This window comes from Salarias fasciatus, chromosome 15 (genome assembly GCF_902148845.1).
Source record: "Salarias fasciatus chromosome 15, fSalaFa1.1, whole genome shotgun sequence".
In the NCBI taxonomy this organism is placed as follows: domain Eukaryota; kingdom Metazoa; phylum Chordata; class Actinopteri; order Blenniiformes; family Blenniidae; genus Salarias; species Salarias fasciatus.
In genome coordinates this window covers 9,128,431-9,148,238 of record NC_043759.1, presented here as the reverse complement: position 1 = coordinate 9,148,238, position 19,808 = coordinate 9,128,431, and the positions used below count along the sequence as shown (strand labels likewise).

At 42.0% G+C, this 19,808-nt stretch overlaps 1 protein-coding gene and 1 non-coding gene across 2 annotated transcripts; both read left to right on the top strand.

Annotated features, from left to right (window-relative positions):
* Nucleotides 1-8,296: 8,296 nt before the first annotated feature.
* On the top strand, nucleotides 8,297-8,379 carry trnal-cag (transfer RNA leucine (anticodon CAG)). The gene has a single exon. It is a non-coding gene; the product is annotated as a tRNA-Leu (tRNA).
* A 6,558-nt stretch (nucleotides 8,380-14,937) lies between these two features.
* Nucleotides 14,938-17,885, top strand: LOC115402287 (retinitis pigmentosa 1-like 1 protein). Its single transcript, XM_030110799.1, has 2 exons — nucleotides 14,938-15,426; nucleotides 17,700-17,885. Exons 1-2 carry the CDS (start codon nucleotides 14,938-14,940, stop codon nucleotides 17,883-17,885), a joined length of 675 nt encoding a protein of 224 aa, XP_029966659.1.
* Nucleotides 17,886-19,808: the final 1,923 nt, after the last annotated feature.

Genomic DNA, 19,808 nt, shown 5'->3' with positions numbered 1-19,808 from the left:
TCTCCCACCGGCTTTTTCCACCCGCCATCGTCTCTCTCCATCCCTCTCCTCTCGCTTTCATTTCATCCCGGTTCAGAGGATTAGTGTAAAACAGGCACAGCCGTCCCCGCCCGCCTCCATCTCGGCCGTGCTTTGTTTTCCACCGTCTTATTCCAGGGTGCCATTCTTAGGCGCGCTGGACCCCCCCCCCCCCCCCCCCCCCCCCCCCCCCCCCCCCCCCCACTCCTTCCACCCCCGCAACCAACCCCCCCCAATGTTATATCTTGCTGATGCAGACCTTTGGTAATCTGTGCAAAATAAATAAAAAAAAATAAATTCTGGGGCCTCGTTGACTGTTGTACACCCTCCTCATTTTTCTCTCTTTTTTTTCCCCCCTCTCCTCTTTCCACTCCTCTCCTCAGTCTCTCTGTTCTCTTGAATTTTTCTTTCTCGATAAAAGGAATTCAGGGGGCTTTTGACAAATCCTGGAGTCTGGCTGGTCTTCCTGCATTTTTTGGGAATGGTTGAGTCGTGCTTCTTGTAAAGAGGATGTGGCGGAGGAGCGGTGTTTCCTGACTGATAAGCGAAAAGCCTCTCTCCGTCAGGATGTTTGGGCCTGGCTGGGCCCGGCATTAAAGCCAGAGTGAGGGAAGGGAACCCGCTGTTCAGCGAGCGGGAGGAAACACCGCGCTGCTGATTAGCATCTTACTCACCCGTCTTTACTTATCCACCATTTTTCAGGAGAGGCTTTGTCGACCCGGCCTATTGCACCTTGACCACACACATGCAGGTCTGCTTCACGAATGAGTTCAAACCAGATTCCTCCGCCTGAAATCCGTCCTCACGACAGTCACATTTTTGGCTCCGACTACCAGCCGCGATCTGACACGCTTGGGAACTCGAATCTGGATGTGTTTAAACCAACCTGAATGACAACATTCATCATATACCAGTTTTTGCGTTTGTGCTCATTCATCTGAGGTTATATCATTACACCTCTGCGCCTGCAGGGTCTAAACCCCCGCAGACGCTCTACGTTAGCGCAGCCATATTTTGGACTCTGGAGTCGGGTGGGTGAGTGCCTCGGGCATCTGGGTTGAGAAGGTAACCTTCGGTGGGGGCATTAGCCCGGGAGCGGTCAGGGTTAGCTCAGGGTGCTGCTTCTGCTGCCGACTCCCTCGGCGGAGATGACCTGTAATGTTTCAGAAACCTTGTCTACCACCTCAGGGTAGGACGCCGCAACACGCACAAGGACAAAGACTCAAGCCACAACAAAGCCTGGTCAAATTCGGGTTAGACGCACACAAAGAAGTTCGAGTCAGGCAAAAAACAAAATATGCTTCTTTTTGTTGCATTGCAGTGATTACAGGAAAAAAGTTAGGATGATAATTATGAGCACTATGATGACATTGGCACAGAAATGATCAACAAGATTCCTAAAATACACCAAACACTTACTCTTAATGGGTGCAACAAAACATCCAGTTCCTTTAGATTATGCTTAAAAATAAGGGGTAGACTGACTTAATTTGGAAATATACTTGGTAAACCTTCAAATCTTTAGGCCTTTATATTTAAAAAAAAAAAACAAAAAACCCTAAAACAGTCAAGTTTCCATTACTTGAATCACGTTGTTTTGATTGGACTGAAAAAATTAGTACAGAGATTCATTGACATTTATATGAACATAACATATTTTATCTGTCACTACATGTAGTATAGTTTTAATGCTTACACCCGTATCGGTTAACTTAGCAAAAAGCGTCGTACTGATTCAATGTCAGGTTCTTTCGGTTAAAACAGTTTGAGTCTATTATAAAAAAAAAACTACGTCTTTGGGACAAAAATAATTCAGTAAGATTATTAACAATAAATGGACTTCACTTATATGTTGTGGCGCTGCTTTACTGGCATACTCACACACGCGCACATCAGTGGACATGGCTGCCACGCAGGGTTCTCGATCTAAATTCAAAACAATTTGAATTTCAGCTTCTCGCCCGGGGACAGTTCAACACACAGATAAGGTGAGATGCGGGACTGAACTATTGACCTGGGAGACGACCTACTGTCCCGGCGGAGCCACAGCTTCCCAGAACAGCAGCAGCTGACATTATTTACTCTGAAGAAACTGATGAACAGGATGAAATGATGCAGTTTTAGACTGCACAGATATAATAAACATGATTTGATATCTAATCATCACCAACTGAAGATCCTCAGATAAAACTAATCAGAGCTACATGGTGTTTACTGAGATTTGTGAATCTCATCACTTTTTTGGTACTTTCGGAAGTGAGGGCGAAACACTGAACATGTCGGGCTCCTTTCCGTCCTGAGGAGTTGACTCATCATCATCCTAACCTTTAGTCAGAGCCTTCTGCTGAAGCTCCGACAGCTCCGACTGCTGTTTCAGCTGCAATAAATCAACAACGGAAAGAGAAAATGGTGCGTCAACAACCGGAGACAGAGACACAACACTTAAAAAAAAACAACAAAATCTTTATGCATTTTATTTTTAATGCAAATCAACATTCGATAATTCTCTAAATATTTAATTCCACTAACATGCACCGTGCCGCCGATGTGTGTATTCGAATCCCTCACACACTTGCACGACCCCAAGATTCACAGTATTTGTGATCATAAGGATATAGGCTGAACAAACAAAAGAGCCTCCCCTTGTTATTTCTCTCTGATTGCTCGCTGGCTCGGATCCAGTCTCAGGTCAAGCCTGTGGAATGAGTCTGTCAGGTAGTCTGTTATGTTTCCTATTTCCTCCTCTGCCGTCATGTCACTTCCCTGGCCAAACAAACAACCTCACCACCGCTCCAATGCAACAGCAACTGTCAAGGTAACAGACGTAAAGCTCGGCGCGCTCAGACGGGACGCGGCGCTCTCACAGCTGCGTAACGTATTATGCATCTGTTGGGAACGAGGCGAGCGGCGAGCACTTTAAATATCGTGTTCTCCGGAGGCGTGGAGGAGGCCGACTGTCTGCTCGGGGCCGGTGTCCATTGTGTAGCCGGCGTGCTGTCCCCACACATTTGGAAGTCGACCACATGTGTTGTATGACGTTCCTAATGTATTAACTGTAGGTCAAGAGGAAGTGGCTGATTTGAACTACGTGACTAAGGCATATCGCTGATTGAGGCCGCGATGGCCTTTACACCGGCGTGCTATATATGCTACGCTGTGTTTGACTTGGCTCGTGCAGCTTCTGAATAAATGCTGCACGAAGATTCCTGTTTATATCTGAAATTATAAAACAGAATAAAAGTGCTGCATGCAGCAGTTTCTTGCAGTGCAGGAAGCAAATTGCACGTTCAAGCAGCTTTCAGGAAATAATTACATGTCTTCACGTTAAGCCTGGCAAACAGAAAACAACAAACCTATTAGCACGCCACTGTGACACTAATTTCCGTGAACTTTACACCAAACTGAACTCCTCCGTGTGACGGATAAAGACACGTTCACATCAGTAAACACTAAATGTTGTCGGAGTGCATTTCCAGTTGGAGTGTGCTACAGCAGCATAATAACCTGTTTACAATTTGTACTTGGCCCTAAATCTGGCCAAAGGAGGAAAAAGAAGGGAAGGCGCACACACACACACACACACACACATCTCACAGCGAGGGATTATGGGTGCAGCTATTCTTCATCTCATTGTGGCTCAACAACAGGCAGAGTGTGGGGTGGCAGGCAGGCGTGTACGTCGCCGGACGAAGAATGGACCAGACTCGTCGAGGGACAGGTGCCATGTGGCAGAGGATGTGCGGGGACACAGATGGGGACCCCTGGAAAACTTGGGGGACCGCGCGAGCAGCCAAGGGCCTCCCACCCGTACCTGCGCTGTGAATGCTGCAGCTGAACGGGATCCGGCACCTGTTCTAAGCAGATACAGGCGACCAGCAAAAGCACAGAGGGAGGCCAGCACATGGCTGCCAACCCGGGGAAGGAGAAGGCTAGATTTCCATTTACCCGTAAGCGCGGCCTGATTACCAAATCGGCACAGGCAGCAAAGCCTGTGCTACACCGGAGAATGCACGAAAAAGGATTGAGAAATGTGCTTTCTTCCAAACCTATGCACAACTCCACACTTTAATAAGAGCTTCGAAGTTGTATCACAAGACGTTTTGAAGTATTAAAACTTCCACGGGTGAATTCTGTTTAACACGAGGTGTTAAATTATGGGGCGTCCCATTTTTACACTGTGGTCTGTACTGATCTCTCTCTCTCTACCCTTGTTTCTAATAGCATGGGTTGCATTGGTGTACACCAGCGCGCTGCAGCACAATGTGGCTTGTTTTTGACTACTGCGGATTCTCCCCAGGGTGGTGTAACTCTTCACCTCCATGTGGAGGAGGATGTTCCTATTGTGCTTCCTAATTGCAATGTGGTTGTTCCATTTAAGAGATAGAACGTCCCTTATCTGTTCTGTGTGGGATCTCTTATTGTGGGAATAACTGGAGGAGGCGTCATGTACCTGGGTTCACGCTTTCATGGAAGCAAACGGCAGAGTGTTTTGACCCTGACAGCGTTGGTAAACAAAGACCGTGGCTTGGACAGTGTAATTTTATTTAAAGGCAGCGATTTCTTCCTTCAGAGCGGACACATCCCAATATTACTCACCTTTTGAGAATGTGCTCTCTTCTCTTTAAACAAACACTTACAGACATTAAGTGATTATGAACACGACTTTCTTGAATGGCGAGGGTGGCGTGTCTTTGATCTGCAGTCACTCCCTGGCGTTTCCATTTCAGGAGGCCCACGCGCTGCCGTCGTGGCTCGGGCCCCGCTGCGCCGCGCTAACAGAGTTTACTCAGTGTGCATCCTGAAAAGCAGACGCCTTAATGATTTGGGTGAGTGATGTTATAAGTTGAGCGGTGTGAGAGAGCCCCTTTTAACAGCTACTGCGGAGGATAGACAAAGCAAACCAACCGGCTGCCTGATGACTGATGGCCGCTGACGAGACGCAGGGCTTTTCATGTTTCAGCAGAAATAAGTCATAAAATTAGCATTGTTACCCTGAAGTATTTCTATATTTGAAGATCATGAAGCTGACAACTCTGTTCATTGATTGATTGACTGATTCATTTATTCATCTTCTATACTGCTTCATCCAGTCATCCAGCCTCATGATAGCCAAATGCTTGGACATGCTGATTGTCTGTCAAAGGTTTTTGGCCACTACTCCTAATTTTTCCTTCATCAAGTTCTGAACAATCTGTGTCATTTGAGATGCATCTCCTGTTTTAATAATTTTCACTGGAAATAAACAAGTGATTGTTTAGCCTGAAAGGACAAGCCAGGTGAAACCATCAGCGCTTACACATACAGTGTGCAGTTTGTGATTTAAAATGTAGAAAATAGTATAAAAGTAAACTTGTCAAAAAGAATGTGCACACAGTGCAGCAGCTCTGAAAGCCTTCATAATCAGGTGTGGTTTGGAGGTCGTTCAGTAACGAGCCTTCAATTTCTGCACTGGAATGACAGTACACACACAATTATTTCCTTCACAGGTGTCACAGCTGTGACAGAATGGGATGAAGACAGCTGAGCTGCCCCAAAGTTTAATGAACACAAAATTATTGACCAGACAATAAAAAAAAGATAATTGCCTTTTGTGATCAAAATCAATAGTTATGTGCACAATAAAGAAAAGTTATCTTTCTGAGACTATGAATAAAGCTCCATATTTTCTACCAGAAACAGAAACACCCTTGTAACTGCATGAACCATTCAAGTGTACATACCCAAATTCTTTAAACAGGATGGAATGAGTAAGGAAACCAATGTATTTCCTCTAAAGTTGGGGGCGGATACGCTTTACAGTCAAGACTGCTGTTTTGCCACCGTCCCACAGCGTGTAGGAAATGTTCTCCTCATCTGTCTGGTGAAGATATTAATCACATCGATATGTTTCTCAGAATATGTTTATTATGTGGCCAGGTCAATCAACTAACATTACTAAACACACTTTAAGCAAAATACTAATAGTGGAGTAATAATATAAATATTTATGAGTGAACATATCCTGCAGTGTGGTGAAGTGAATGTCTTTGGGTGGTGAGCTTATCAGTCATGATAAGTTATTTGTTGATGCCACCTGAACTCAAAATGTTGCTGTTTTTTTGTTAAATTTGTATATGAATTATTGTTTAATCCTCAACTATTGATCACAACTCCAACGTGCTTATGAAAACCCATCCTGCTCACTTCTCTGAAGTTATGACTGATGCCACTTCTTAAACGTTTGTAGATGACTGTTCAATGATGCAAGTTCCTTCACTGAGGAACAGCTAAACTCCCGGCAGCGCTGCTAACTCGCTGATGGAGTACGTCAGCGATGACACACAGCATTTCCCGAGCCTTGATGTGCGCTGTTTACTCCCAGATTTTCTCCGTGGCATCGCTCCTCTCTGACCTTGGCAGCGGGTAACTCTGGCATCATTTCCATCGTCACTCCCAACCCTCTGACCTTAGCGGTACAAGTTTTAATATTGGGGATGTTGTTGATGTCTGAGCTTGAAGGAATCCCTTCCTGCTGCATGCTCGCCCCCGTTTCCTTAAAGACTCCACATCAAATATGAAACACGTGGAAATGAGTCACACGGTTGTCCCAAGAGTTCAAACACCTCAACTAAAGTACCATGTTGACAGGTTCAAAACAGGATATGAGCTGGACGGGCCCATGTTTATTACAGATGGTCGAATACTTGAAGAGCAGTGATAGCTGAAGCTCCTGATAAGCTCAGAGAGCAGTCACGTATCCACTGTGACCCACATGGACGCACGTGGGCTGAACTGAATCCTACGATCCAAAATACACAAACTGCCTTGAATCAAAGTCAAGTAATCATTCGCCATCACAAGAGCCATCATATAACACAGTTGTAAAACTGCTTCTCCTTTCCACTCAGCAATGCACCACTAATGTATTCATAATCCTACTGAAATGTGTTTTTTTTTTTTTTTTTTTTTTGGACCAAGAACAAACTGTAAGCACTTTTAGCCTTGACCCTCTGCTTTGGTAAACTCTGCTGCTGTAAAATACACAGTCTGCACTTTCACAGAGTCGATATCCCATGGTGTTTGAGAAACAAATGTTATTCATTATAGTGGATGACCTTATTTGTAAACTTACACCATTTATATAAAATGACGGCTTCTCTAGTCCATCACAGGACAGACAATCACACGCACTCACATTCACAGCAATTTAAACACTCACATTTTCAAAACATTGCTGTGTAAACGCAAATACAAACTGAAATGAAAACTAAAAAACTATCCTTTTTTACTTAAATTATGTAAATGGGACCTTAGCCAGTAGGGACCTTGTGAGTAGACTTGAGATCATGTTCTGAAAGTGAGAGGTTTATTTATGTCTGTATAAAAATAATATTATTAACAATAAACAGTCACTATTGCCATAAATTGCACATCAATATAACAGGTGTGATCCAACCACCCATTTAAAGGCAGGATCCACCAAACAAAGATATGGAAAATCACTATTTATACAAGCCAACAGCCTCTAATGTTTTTATTTCTTGTGAATAAACAGGAAATCAATCAAAATCATGTCCGGTTCCTAAGCCCAGAAAATGGAATTTCACAAATGAATAATTTTTATAATTACCAAATACAGACGTGTTCATTGACGTCCAGATGTTGAGAAATTCAGATAAACTTATGTATAATCTTATGTATATTTATTTTATTTTTTATTTATTTTATTTTATTTTATTTTTTTGTGAGACCTGTGTACAGGCATCTATGTGAAAGCCCCCAAACCCCACATATAATACCACTAGAAAGGCTTTAGAAACCTGAGAAATTGCACCGGAAAAAGTTTTATTTTGAACAGGTCAGCTAATTAAATGGTGACAGCTCGTAGTTCGGACATGGAGGCGGACAGGAGAGGAGCTTCTTCGCCCTGGATCATCATCACAAAGTCTCCGTTCGCTGTGTTTCTCTCTGTTTTATGTTCCAACAGTTTCCGTTTCATAGCTTAACTTTGTTCCAGATGTTGTGTTTTTAAATAGTTAGCGTAAATTGTAGCATTTTGAGATCGCTCGATAGCTAATTAATTAGCCGGCTAGCTTTCTGCAGCTGCACCGAAAGTTAGAGTTTTTGGCGGAAGGTTTTGTAGCTTACCTTGTAAGTCTACGCTCATACAGGCGAGAATGTCTATGTTCTACTTTAAAAAACGATAGTTTTAGCGCTTTCTTTGCTATTTACCGCTGTAATTCAGTATTCATTTGATCGATATGGCTAACACTAACATCACTAAATCATCGCTACAGCTGTCAGGATGGCCGAGCGGTCTAAGGCGCTGCGTTCAGGTCGCAGTCTCCCCTGGAGGCGTGGGTTCGAATCCCACTTCTGACAGAAATCTCCTTTTCATTTTTTTTTGCATTGTTATGACATTTAGTGCAACAGTGCAATCTAATAGTACTAATAATGATGATGATGAAGTCACTTCTCAGACTAGCGTTACACTGTTCTTTTTCCATCTAGCATAACAGACCAGCATTCCTATAATTTTCTTTCTATTGCAGTGCACATTTAAACAAAACATTTTTGTTAAGTTCAGGTAGTAAAGTGGGGGCTGCTCCAGTTGAATTAATTTGTGGAACAGTATCAGGTTGTGACAGGTCTGTTGATCTATTGTTGTTTTTGTTATTGTTTATTGTATGTTCAGTATAATCACAGAGGTTATGCAATCTTCGTAAAACACTTTTTCCCCTCAATATATCATTAAACTAACCAAATGATTTCAATGTTATTGTATGGTTGAAGTCTGAATTTTTAAACTGTTTTTTAAATGAATTGATGTGTTGATCTGCATATCACAAATAACTTTTTGAATGCACACTATTTTCAATTGCGTTATTTTTTAAAATCTTTTTTGTGAACTGTGCAAGTGCAATACTGAAGCTGTAAATGTAATTTAATAAAGAATGCTTTGTTTTCCACCCAGACCTTGTTCACAGCCAGGCGGGAGCTCAAGCTCTACTGTAGATGTCTTTCTTCTTCTTTTTAATATATGTGAGTTGCATAATAAATATGAGCTACTGACTTAGAACCCCTATTAAATATTAATTGTGAAACGTTCATATTAGCCATATATTATTAAAAGCAATATTTCTGGTTTGATTGGCTGGACCTTTGATAGATTAGTCACTATTCCAGCCGGAAGCTTTGAGTTCAAATCCCGTAATAGACAGGTTCATGTTTCTTGCAAACTTTGGATTAAACTGTCTTTATTTTAACCGTTGATGTGGGATTACAACACAAAAACAATCCCAATATAGTATTTCCGTTTTTGCAAATTTGAATAGAACTGTTCTTTCTCCTCCAACATTTCTGCTTTGTGATTGGTTAAAAGTTGGAGCTGGTGGGAAGCTGGTGTTTTGATTGGTCAGAGCTTTGTTGGTATGCAGCACATCCTCCAGGCGTGAGTTCAAACCCCACACAGGACGGACCTTCATCCTTTTCATTATCACATACTAGTAAAAGTAATGAAGTTTTGTTTAGAGAGTTTGCCAGTTCTTTTTTTAATGAGTAAGTTTTACAACACTGATAATGTTATTTAAAAAGAACAGTCAAAATGGAACTTAGATATTATGTCACGCCAAAAAAGATGACTATTACTGCAAATATATAAGTGAAGCAATGCAGTTCATAAAAATATATTTACACAATTGCTAAATTCATGCAAAAAAATAATAATTTTACAAAATATGGTGCTCTGGTCTTTCTGAGTATAGAATAATGAGATCAGGAAACTGCCATGACTTGATAGAGTCAGTGAGAGGTTTAAGGTCTTGACACCTCTGTGATCCACACTGTGACCTCGCGGTGTCAGGCAAAGGTTAAAGGGTGAACAGAGGTAACACCTGTCTGGACAGACTACAGTGAAACTGGCACCGGTTCTCTAACGTCTAAACCTTTCCTGGCAAAGACATGAATTTGCTACTTAAGGCTACAGGACTCCACTTGGGTTATTTATTTATTCATGCTTGTTCAGTTTTTTTTTCACACTACACTCTGAGGTCACATCCTGCAGCAGGGTTGATGGGTAGTAGTAGAAAATATCAAATTTTGTGAAAAATAATCATTTTCATTATGCATAAAAACAAAACCATGTTTCACTTTTCTTCCACTCACAAATGTGCATTATGTTGTGCTCGTCTATCACATAAAATCCTAATAAAATACATTAAAGTCTGTGGTTGGAGTGTGACAAAATGTGGAAAAATTCAAAGGGGTATTTATACTTTTTCAAGCCACTGTTTATATGTGGATGCTATTCATTTTTGTAGATTCGGAATCAAGACTGGTGAGGATCGTTCTCAAAAATTACTCTCTTCTACCTCGGCCCATCGCCAGTCAGTCAATAATTAAAAGTTCATTCATAATTTACATTTTATATTAAAAGAAACTTGTTTTCTTTGTGATTCTAGATCCACAATGTCAATTTTGGAAAAAGTCAGATTTTTTTCCAGTCTCATACTGGAATCTCAAATTGGGGCTGTTTTACAATTGAAAATGTTATATGATATATATTAATGACCTATAATATAATTTTACCCACTGTCAAAAGCAAAGTTATTTTCCATAAAACTACACAATTGAAATATTTAACTCTCAAAAATATTTTAATAAGAACCTTATAGTAAAGGGTCAGAGTACGATGTGTGATTCACTGCACATTTAAAAGTTTGAGACATAGAATGAAAAAGAAAAAAATGCAGGTGATAGGTTTTTTTTGTATTCAAGAAAACATTCTTTTTTCTTGGAATAGTTAAGTACGGGTTTAACCTCAGTGTTAATGTTTTGATTAGAATTGTGCCTCTACCCTAGCTCCGGCCTCGAATGTTTCCGTAATGCCCCTCGTCTGGACTCGTAATCCAGGGTTCAGCTTCCTGGATGTATGCTTTACTAGTACCCTGACCACTCAGTATAGCAGGAGTCTGACTGCACAACAGGTTGCGCTGTGATTAGCCCTGACATTTTACCTGCGGCCAGGAATGGGGAGTGCTAAGCCCGGGCATCAGTGGACACGTGAGCGCCTGACAGATGATGAGCTTCAGAACAGCCTGCTCTGCCTGTGATCCGAGGAGGAGGTGGAAGCCCGACAGCTGGCAGGGCAGCGAGATGTCGGTCATAAGTATGGAATGGGAAAAAAAAAAAAAAAAAAAAAATCCAAATTAAAATAATTGATCATCGCTTATTTTTAGCTGTGTGTAGAATCAAAGCTGGATGTGTCCTCTCTGAGTGAGGAGGGAGGGGAGGCTCACAGGAAAACAAGCCGTCCAAACTACCGTCCGTCCTCAGCAGTGGTCCTGAGTCACTCCTGAGTCAGAACTCCGTCTGTCCGTATCGACTCAGCTGAGCTCCACCTATTTATGACCCATCAAGCTCCTTAAGTCTCAGGGCAGGTAGTGCAAAAGGCTCACCCCCCTGTCAGTTTGTGTGAGTCTAGTCTTCGTGGGAGTGGGCTCTCCTGTGACTAAGCAGTCCTGACACCTCAGGCTGTTCCCGAGCCTCTGATGAGGGCAGGACTTCTTGAACTGTGAGGCAACTCTTTTAACCTTGACAAATACTTTCCACATTTGGTGTTAAGAACAAACTGTATTTAATCTGAATTGGCTTCACGCGCGTGTTACAAAATCAGCCCTAACATGTATGGAGAGAGGGTTTTGTGACTGCTCACCATGTTCACTTGTGACAGTGTGTGTGAGGAGACGTGTGCCAGCCCGGCAGCTTGCTGTGAAATAGGATAATTAGCTGTAGGCGTTTATCTTAATGACCTCTGAGAAATTCCTATTCAATGTTACATTTTTGTTTTTGAATCCTATTTTCTAGCCTCTGTGCGTTTGCTGTATTTTCACAGAATCACATGATTCCTTTTTGTTTCCCTTCAGTAACAAAATTTAGTAATAGCAATAGTCAAAGGCATTTTTAGAGATAGATAAGAAACCCATGAAAGGAAAACAAAAGAAAAACATGCTGAGGTGTGCTTTAAATATCTTCTTCATTTTCATTTTGAAACACATTCACTGTATTTTTGTTTTGTTATTGATGTAGTGTGTTTATAGCCACATATAGCTTCAGTTATCATGACACTAAGGTATTCTTTTATTTAACACTTCATTTATTGAGTTTTGTCCAACAGAGCATGTTAAAACACGCAAGCAAATTGCAAAAAAGTACATGTATCCAGTCAAATATAATCACAGTGAAAAGATAACAATAGAAAGACCAAAACAGAAATATAAACAGTACAGTAAAAAAACCCTCAAAACAAAAGAAACGTCTTTCCTATCTAAACAAGCAAAAACTAGTTTTTAACGTCCATCATCTGAATGCATACATTTTAACGTGTTTAGACTTTTTAAAAAGCACTGCTGCAGCGATATGAATCCCTGCGCATGATGATGATACTGTACAACATGCTGCAGGGTCTTACTGTGTCTCTAAGGCACAGAAAGAAGGAACCAGTAGTTTCAGTGATGAAACACACACACACACACACACACACACACACACACACACACACACCAAAAGGTAACGCATATCTGTAGGAATCATGCTTGGTCATAAACTGTCACTGAGGCTTCAGCTGCTTTCTAAATGTGTTTAACTCCCTTTATGCAACGGCGGAGTCCAAGTCATGTGTCCAAAGCCTCAGCAGATTTCAGTCCAATCTCAGAGTGATTAGCAAGGCTTTTCAGTCTATCCTTAGCTTCCCATGCATCTGATTAGCAGGTAGGCCCGGCGTCGACGGGGAGGCTTTTACACCACTTTACCGGGTCTTTCCTCGCAATAGCTCCGCTGTTTCTTGGAGGACTTCCATCTGTGGATTTCGGAATATTTTCCCGCTATGTGTTTCTACTTGTCTGGAGTATAGCTGCGTCTCTTGTGAGTATGCTGCCTCTGAATGCATGCACAGTTCTGAGCATATGTGCTGTGTGTATTAGCAGTGTCACTGTGCTGCATGCTGTGCAAGTTGAAATGCTGTTCAAAAGATGCAACAACTGGCCTGTATGCAGGATGTAATTTTCATTTTCCTTGCTCGGAGTCCTCCTGGAGCATTTGGTTGGCCAATACAACACCACAGGGATGTGTTACATTGTTGTTGGGATACAAGGCCACATATGTTTCCTGGTTCTGGTCAAGAAATAATCTTTTGCATCTGTGATTCAGTGAGTTACAGGAACCCAGTTTGTTCAAAAGAAACAAATTTAGCAATCTACTTGTGCCGTTTGCTTGAATTGTCTTGTTAGCAAACTAAAAGTGACAGTACATTCCTGTTGTTTACTGAGTCATCTCTACGTATTTACCTTATCACTACAGTCCATATTTCCTGATATAAGACATCACAATATCAGCATACAGCTCAAAAGTATTTATTTTATTTATTATTAGAAAAATAAATCAATATCTCGGTATATAACCCTGATGTTCTTGTTAGTATAGTTCTCTAGCAAGTTGATCTTTTATCTCAGGATCATGATGAGCCTTAAAGGCAAGTCAGCAGGTCAAAACATAGCATCAGTGTTAATAAAACATCCATCTAAAGGGATGTAACCATAATGGACATGAATAGATTTTACTTTTAACATCTTGGATGGTGTAGAACCTTTTTATTGAAGATAAGCTCTGAGACTGTCTTTTTGGACTATAAATGGGGCCACTTATAATACTTATGACTTACTTATGATTGTCAGTGTAACATGTGAGAGTATTTACAGCAACAAATAGTGCAGTTTCCTTGGAGGAAACATGCGGGATCACTTCCTGCTTCTTACTTGCTTGTCTACAACACTGCTAATGCAAGAACAAGCACAATAGGCAAACCTTTTCTTTACAAGCGTCAGTCAAGCTTAGTCTATTTCTATTGTAAACAGAATTCACACCATTTGAAATTGCATTTGATGCTGGGATGCATCTCCTCCCATCCTGCAGTGCGGGATCGGGTTTTAGTTTCGAGTATTGTCACAGAGAGAATGCATTTTGCTTATTGCAGGTATTTCTGTTTTTACGAGCCATCCCTGCATCTTGATTGCAGAGGCAGCTGGCTCCGGATGTATTATTGTAGTGACGGATGATCACTGAGGTAACGTCCACTTCAACCGCTCACAGAGCCTTAAGCTCGTTATTTAAAGTCACTTGGAGGATTTATTTGCGGCTCTATCATGATCCATGCCTTCATTTACTCTTTGATCCTCACAGCAGTCTGAACGTATCTATCAACTGTTGTTTTCATCCCACTTTAAACTGTGGATTGTTACATTCTCAACAGCTGCTCAACACACTAAATTAAATCTAATTTAGGATGCGTTTGTAATATTTAAGCCACATCAACCACTAAAAAAATGGTTAAGTGTGTGTGGCATAATTATTCACAAGATTACAGTGGCTCAAAATGTACATTAATTAATACAAAACCTTGCAGTAAAAGAAGCATTTGCTCACTATATGCTCTCAGGTGTTTTACCTTGAAAAGACTTCTGTTTTTTTTGTTTTGTTTTTTTTTCCAGACGAGCTCTATGCCAGACCTCATCAGACAAGTTAAGGTATATCTTTAGACTTAAGCAGTTTAGAGAAGCGTTCATGCTGAGTTGCAAGGGAAAGTCTAGAAGGATGCTCAAATCCAGCAGGGGCTTGTGCAGGTGATTAGAAAGTGAGGAAAACATGGATTTTCTTGTTTATCCTTTCCTTTTCCAGGCTGAGCAGCTTATTTTTAACCAGTTTTTTTTTTCCTGTCTCTTTTAGACCGGGGTGTGTGGGAGCCATGCAGGTTCGTTGCGTGACACCTTCCTCGTGGATACTCAGGAGAAACATGACGAACCCCGGCCGCCGTTTTCCTGACCTCACCCGCCCCCTCCGTCTGCTCACCTGAGATCACCCTCCGTTGTGGAGACGGACACTATAAAAATGTCCTCCCACAAACGCAGCTTCCAGTGCTTCAGTGCCGTCGGAGCTGAAGGCGACCACAGACCTTCGCACGCCTTCAAGCACCACTCCCACCACCTACCCAGGATTCCGCAGCACGGCATTGTGGGCCACCATGTGAACGAGTGCTGTCTCTGCTCTGAGTACAGACACGCTCAGACCTTCGAGGCCGTAGACACTCACCTGACGCCCTTCTATCACACACCCTACCACCACCCCCACCACCACCACCACCACCCCCACCAGTATGTTCTCAGAGGACCAAGCAGGCCAGAAGGGGCTCCCTCCGGCCACGTTCACCATCACAGACATAAAAAGAGGGTGGTCCTGGTGAAGAACAGCGACCCCTCGCTCAGGAAGACCATCGTCCTGCACCGCAGGGGGCTACGCAGCTTCGGACTGTTCTTAGAGGAAGTTTCTGAGCTCATGCAGTACCACATTAGGAAGTTCTACACTCTGGAGGGACGCAAGGTGAGCTCACACACACCTGAATGCAGGTGTTTATTTTTTTTCCCCCAACATATTCTTATCGATAAATGGAGGAGCTTGTGATTTTATATGTTTTTATTTTAGGGGTAAACTTCAAGAGAATGAATCCTTTACACTCTATAAAACTACAAAAGCAATGATTGAGTGAAAAATAGTTGGAATTTAAAGCCAATTTTTTAAGCTTGTTTTTTTTTATTATATATTGCGATCTTTATTGTTTAGTCTGAGACTGAGGAACAGAGTAATAAAGAGATCAATAAGGATGAATCTGATGCCGTAAATTAGAGCTGAGATTTGTCAAATGCACATTTTTAAGTGAGAAATCGATAGGAAAAAGTATTTCATTTAGGTTGTGAGGGCACATTGTGTTTCTAACCAAAAAAAAAAGGAAGCTGCAACCAAAACAGTCTACAATCCTGTTATTTCAGCTAAAAGCCTTTCTAAAACATCAAAATCAACCTGAGTTTTAAGCTCAGTCATCTTGTGGCATCGCTCTCCTGGCACATTTTAGTGGGACTGATTGGTGACTTTCGTCTCCAGTGTGTGTCCATGCAGAAGCTGTGAAAGTGAAATTCATACAAAACGTTTCATAATATATCATTTTTACATCGTCTGCACTACGTATTGCTGTAGCCCAAGTTGAGTAGGATAAATATTTTGAGCGTGAGCATCAAGGGAATGAAATGGGGATGTTCCCTCGCAGTTACCTTGCGATTGTGGATATCTCCTCAAAACCCATTAATCTTGGTCAAATCAGAGCTATTTTTGAGAGAAGAGAAACAGGTCACCTTTGCAACTTACCTACTTTGATACCAGAGGTGTCTCAGAAATGTGTCTTCCACGGGGGCAATTAATTATCTTCCCGCTGGCTTCATGTGACCACAGATGAAGCCATTCATCTGCTGTTACTAACCGGATTTCAAATTCAAACCTGCACTGTCATCAAAACTGACTGCACATGAACGGAGTAAAATCAAGAAAGCGCTCGATATTTTAGGTGAAATGTTTTACCGGCATTTTATAGGAGTCAGTAAATAATATATTTGGGGAGAATCTGTGTTAAGAAAATAATATGAAGTATAGAGAAATACACTTAGTGATGAAATAATGAAAAGGTGCACAAGTCAGACCAGCTACGCTACTGATTAAATAAACAAATGAACATTTGTTGGCGATAGGACAATTACCAAAATAAATCTTGCCCAAAAGCTCCAAGTAAAATACATTAAAATAATTAGAGAGAAAAGACTGAAGTTCTGTTGTGGACATGGATCGGAGCATTCTCCTCCTTTAGGGAAATATATGCATCTGTGATGAGCTGCACCTGTAGAACATGCTGACATTTTGCAGATGTGCAGATGATTTATTGATTTATTGGCTTCCATATCTGAAGGGAAAACAAGCTTTGTGCTGTCTGTGAACGGTGCTTTGGGAAACCACATAGTGGTGAGGTGGTCACCACTATGGCCTCGCGGTGAGAATACCTCAGCTGTGAGTTTGGGTCTTTCAGTGCAGCACTCACTCATTCTCTTGGTGTGTTTTTTTTTCTGTACCGCATGACAGGTGATTATCCATCCATCCTTCTATACCACTTATCTTGTTTAGGGTCACAGAAAGCTAAATCCAATCAGCTTACGATGGGCGAGGGCAGAATTGACACTTGAAAGGTCACCAGTCTATCACAGGGCAAACACGCAGAGACAAACAACTAGACACACTCACATTCATACCTATGGACAATTTAGGGACTGTAATTAACCTCATGTGTGGTTTTGGACAGTGGGAGGAAACCCCACCAAACACATGAGGAGAACATGCAAACTCCACGCAGAAAGGCCCTGACCCATAAATGAACCCAGATCTTCTCACTTTGAGGCGGCAGCGCTAACTAATGTGACACTCTGCAGCCCAAAGGTTAATCACTGACTCTAAATTGCCAATAGGTGTGAGTGTGTGTGAGTGTGTGTGGCTGTCTGTCTCTTAAGCAGCGGGCTAGTGGTCTGTCCAGGGACTCACCCTCAGCTGGGATTAGGACATGGCTTTAAGTTGGATGAATCAGAATAGAAGAATCTCTAATTACTGGACAACATGGAAACATATTGATATTATATGAACTCTATTATGTGAGGGTAGATAAAGGCTTTGAGTTTGTATGTTGCACTAGAATTTACTACTTAGCCAGTGTAAAGTGTTACAAAAAGAAATACTTTGCTAGAAATGTATCATTAAGTGACATTTGTCATATTGTGTTTCAGATTGACAATGTCCAGAGTCTCCTGCAGTGCCCCAATGTGCTCGTCTGTGTCGGACGGGAGCCGTCTCACCCTTCGATTGCGGAGAATTTCCACAAAACATCTGATGAAAAACTTCCAAAGCTGAATAAGTCACATCTGAGTGGACACCCTGACGAACATGGAAGTAAGGAAGACAAAATAATCTAGAGTTTCTACACAGGTTCTTGATTTAGGGTTCTCAGATTTATTAACTCAATATAGGATGTAGTACTACTTTCAAGTAACCATAAAAAAAATCAATGCAGTTTATAAAGAATTTGCATCAAATAAGTGAATTGTCCAACACATGAGTTAATTTAATTTATATATTTGTCTGTTTTTGTATTTTTCTTCTTGGTTAGATGCAAACAAAGGACTTACTGCAAGGAAAAGTTTCATCTGTCCAAACTTAGAAAGCGACAACAGAGAAACCAGGCACTCTGTGTCTTCTGACAAGTCAGCACCTGACGGGACCGACTCTCCAGTCATCTCCAACCCACCCGCCTGCGAACAGCTGGGAGAAGACGATATCGAGAAGAGGGTTCGTGTCAACGAGGACGGCAGCTTGTCGATGGAAATGAAAGTGCGCTTCAAATTACAAAATGACGAAACATTGCACTGGTCCACAGAAGTGACAAAGACTGCAGGCAGGGCCTGCGAGTACCACCGAGGATACAATAGCCCCTATTTTTCACAGGTTGGCGATGGAAGCTATTCGGGATCTGAAAACATTTCGATGAGTGATAAAGATGATTCTTATGGCACTGTTCGCCGTGCAAGGCATCGAGAGTCTCACTGTCCGCAGTGCTGTCCTCACTGTCGGGAGTATGACATCTGGAAAAATATCCCAGGAGTGCATGGAGCAAGTCGCTGCATTCAGTCTTCCAGCTCCAGCGCCTCCTCGCGTACAGTGGTCTCTAGAAAGACAGTGGTTGACAGGCAGACTAGCGAAGAGTTCACGGAGCAGGTGGTGGAGAGAGAAACCTGCATAAGGCAGACGATTGAGTCTGCTGAAACAGTGGAGTACTGTACCATCAGGAGCGGGACGCCAAAGTGCAATGTGCTGTCCTCCACAAATGACGCCTGTGAGGCTGATTGTTTGCACGGCTGCCCAAAGGAGCTGGTTGATGCGGCTGCATTGTCAATGGCTCAAATGCCAGAACAAGAAAATCAGGAAGAAGATGTTACTTGTGCTTCTCCTACAAAGTCAGCAGGTGATGAGGAGAATCAAGCTGATGAGGCTGACGATGTCCAACCAAGGGCTTCAAGACCATCCTCTCAGAATAGTGAACCTGAAAAAGAAGACACCGCTGGGAGTGGTGAGATGCAAACGGAATCACAGCATTCATCTCCAAGCCCTACAGATGTAGCATCCAATGCTTCAGGGTCTTCCAGCCAGCCAAAAGATTCTGAAAATCAGCACACGTGTCATTGTGGCGTGGATGAAGATGATACAAATGAACAAATGAATGCCCAAACAGAAGAAGAAGACGAAGAAGAAGAAGACGTACTAAAAGATCAGCCAAGTGCCATTTCTGTGAAAACAAATGCCTCTTGCACATCAGATAAGTCAGAAGACAAAGAGGAAACAGAGTCCAAAGATGGTGGGGAGGAAAGGTCCAAAAGTGCCATGTCAGTTCATTCAAATGCCTCAATGAAATCTGGGAAATCTGTGAACTCAGAGGTAACACTTGAAGAGTCTAAATCAGAGACAGACGTGGGAGAAGACAGAGCACTGAGCTCCATGTCGTCAAAATCTAAAGCCTCCAATAAATCAAAGGGATCGAGGATATCTTCCATCCCAGATGTAAAAACAACTGAGGATGAAATTGAGCAGAGGACGCCGAGTGCCATGTCAGAATCGAAACAAGAAACATCGGAAGGATCTGTGGAAGAAAGCATGCAACTCTCAGCTGAAGAAAATGAAACTGAACGGGACACACAAAGTGCAATGTCTGGAAGATCTATCAAGTCAAGTTTATCTGCAAAATCTACAAAATCAAAAGGTGATGAAGAATCAAACGATGTTTCTGATGAGGAAACTAAATCCAATAAATCTACAAGATCTACAAAATCAAAGAGTCCTGTTGC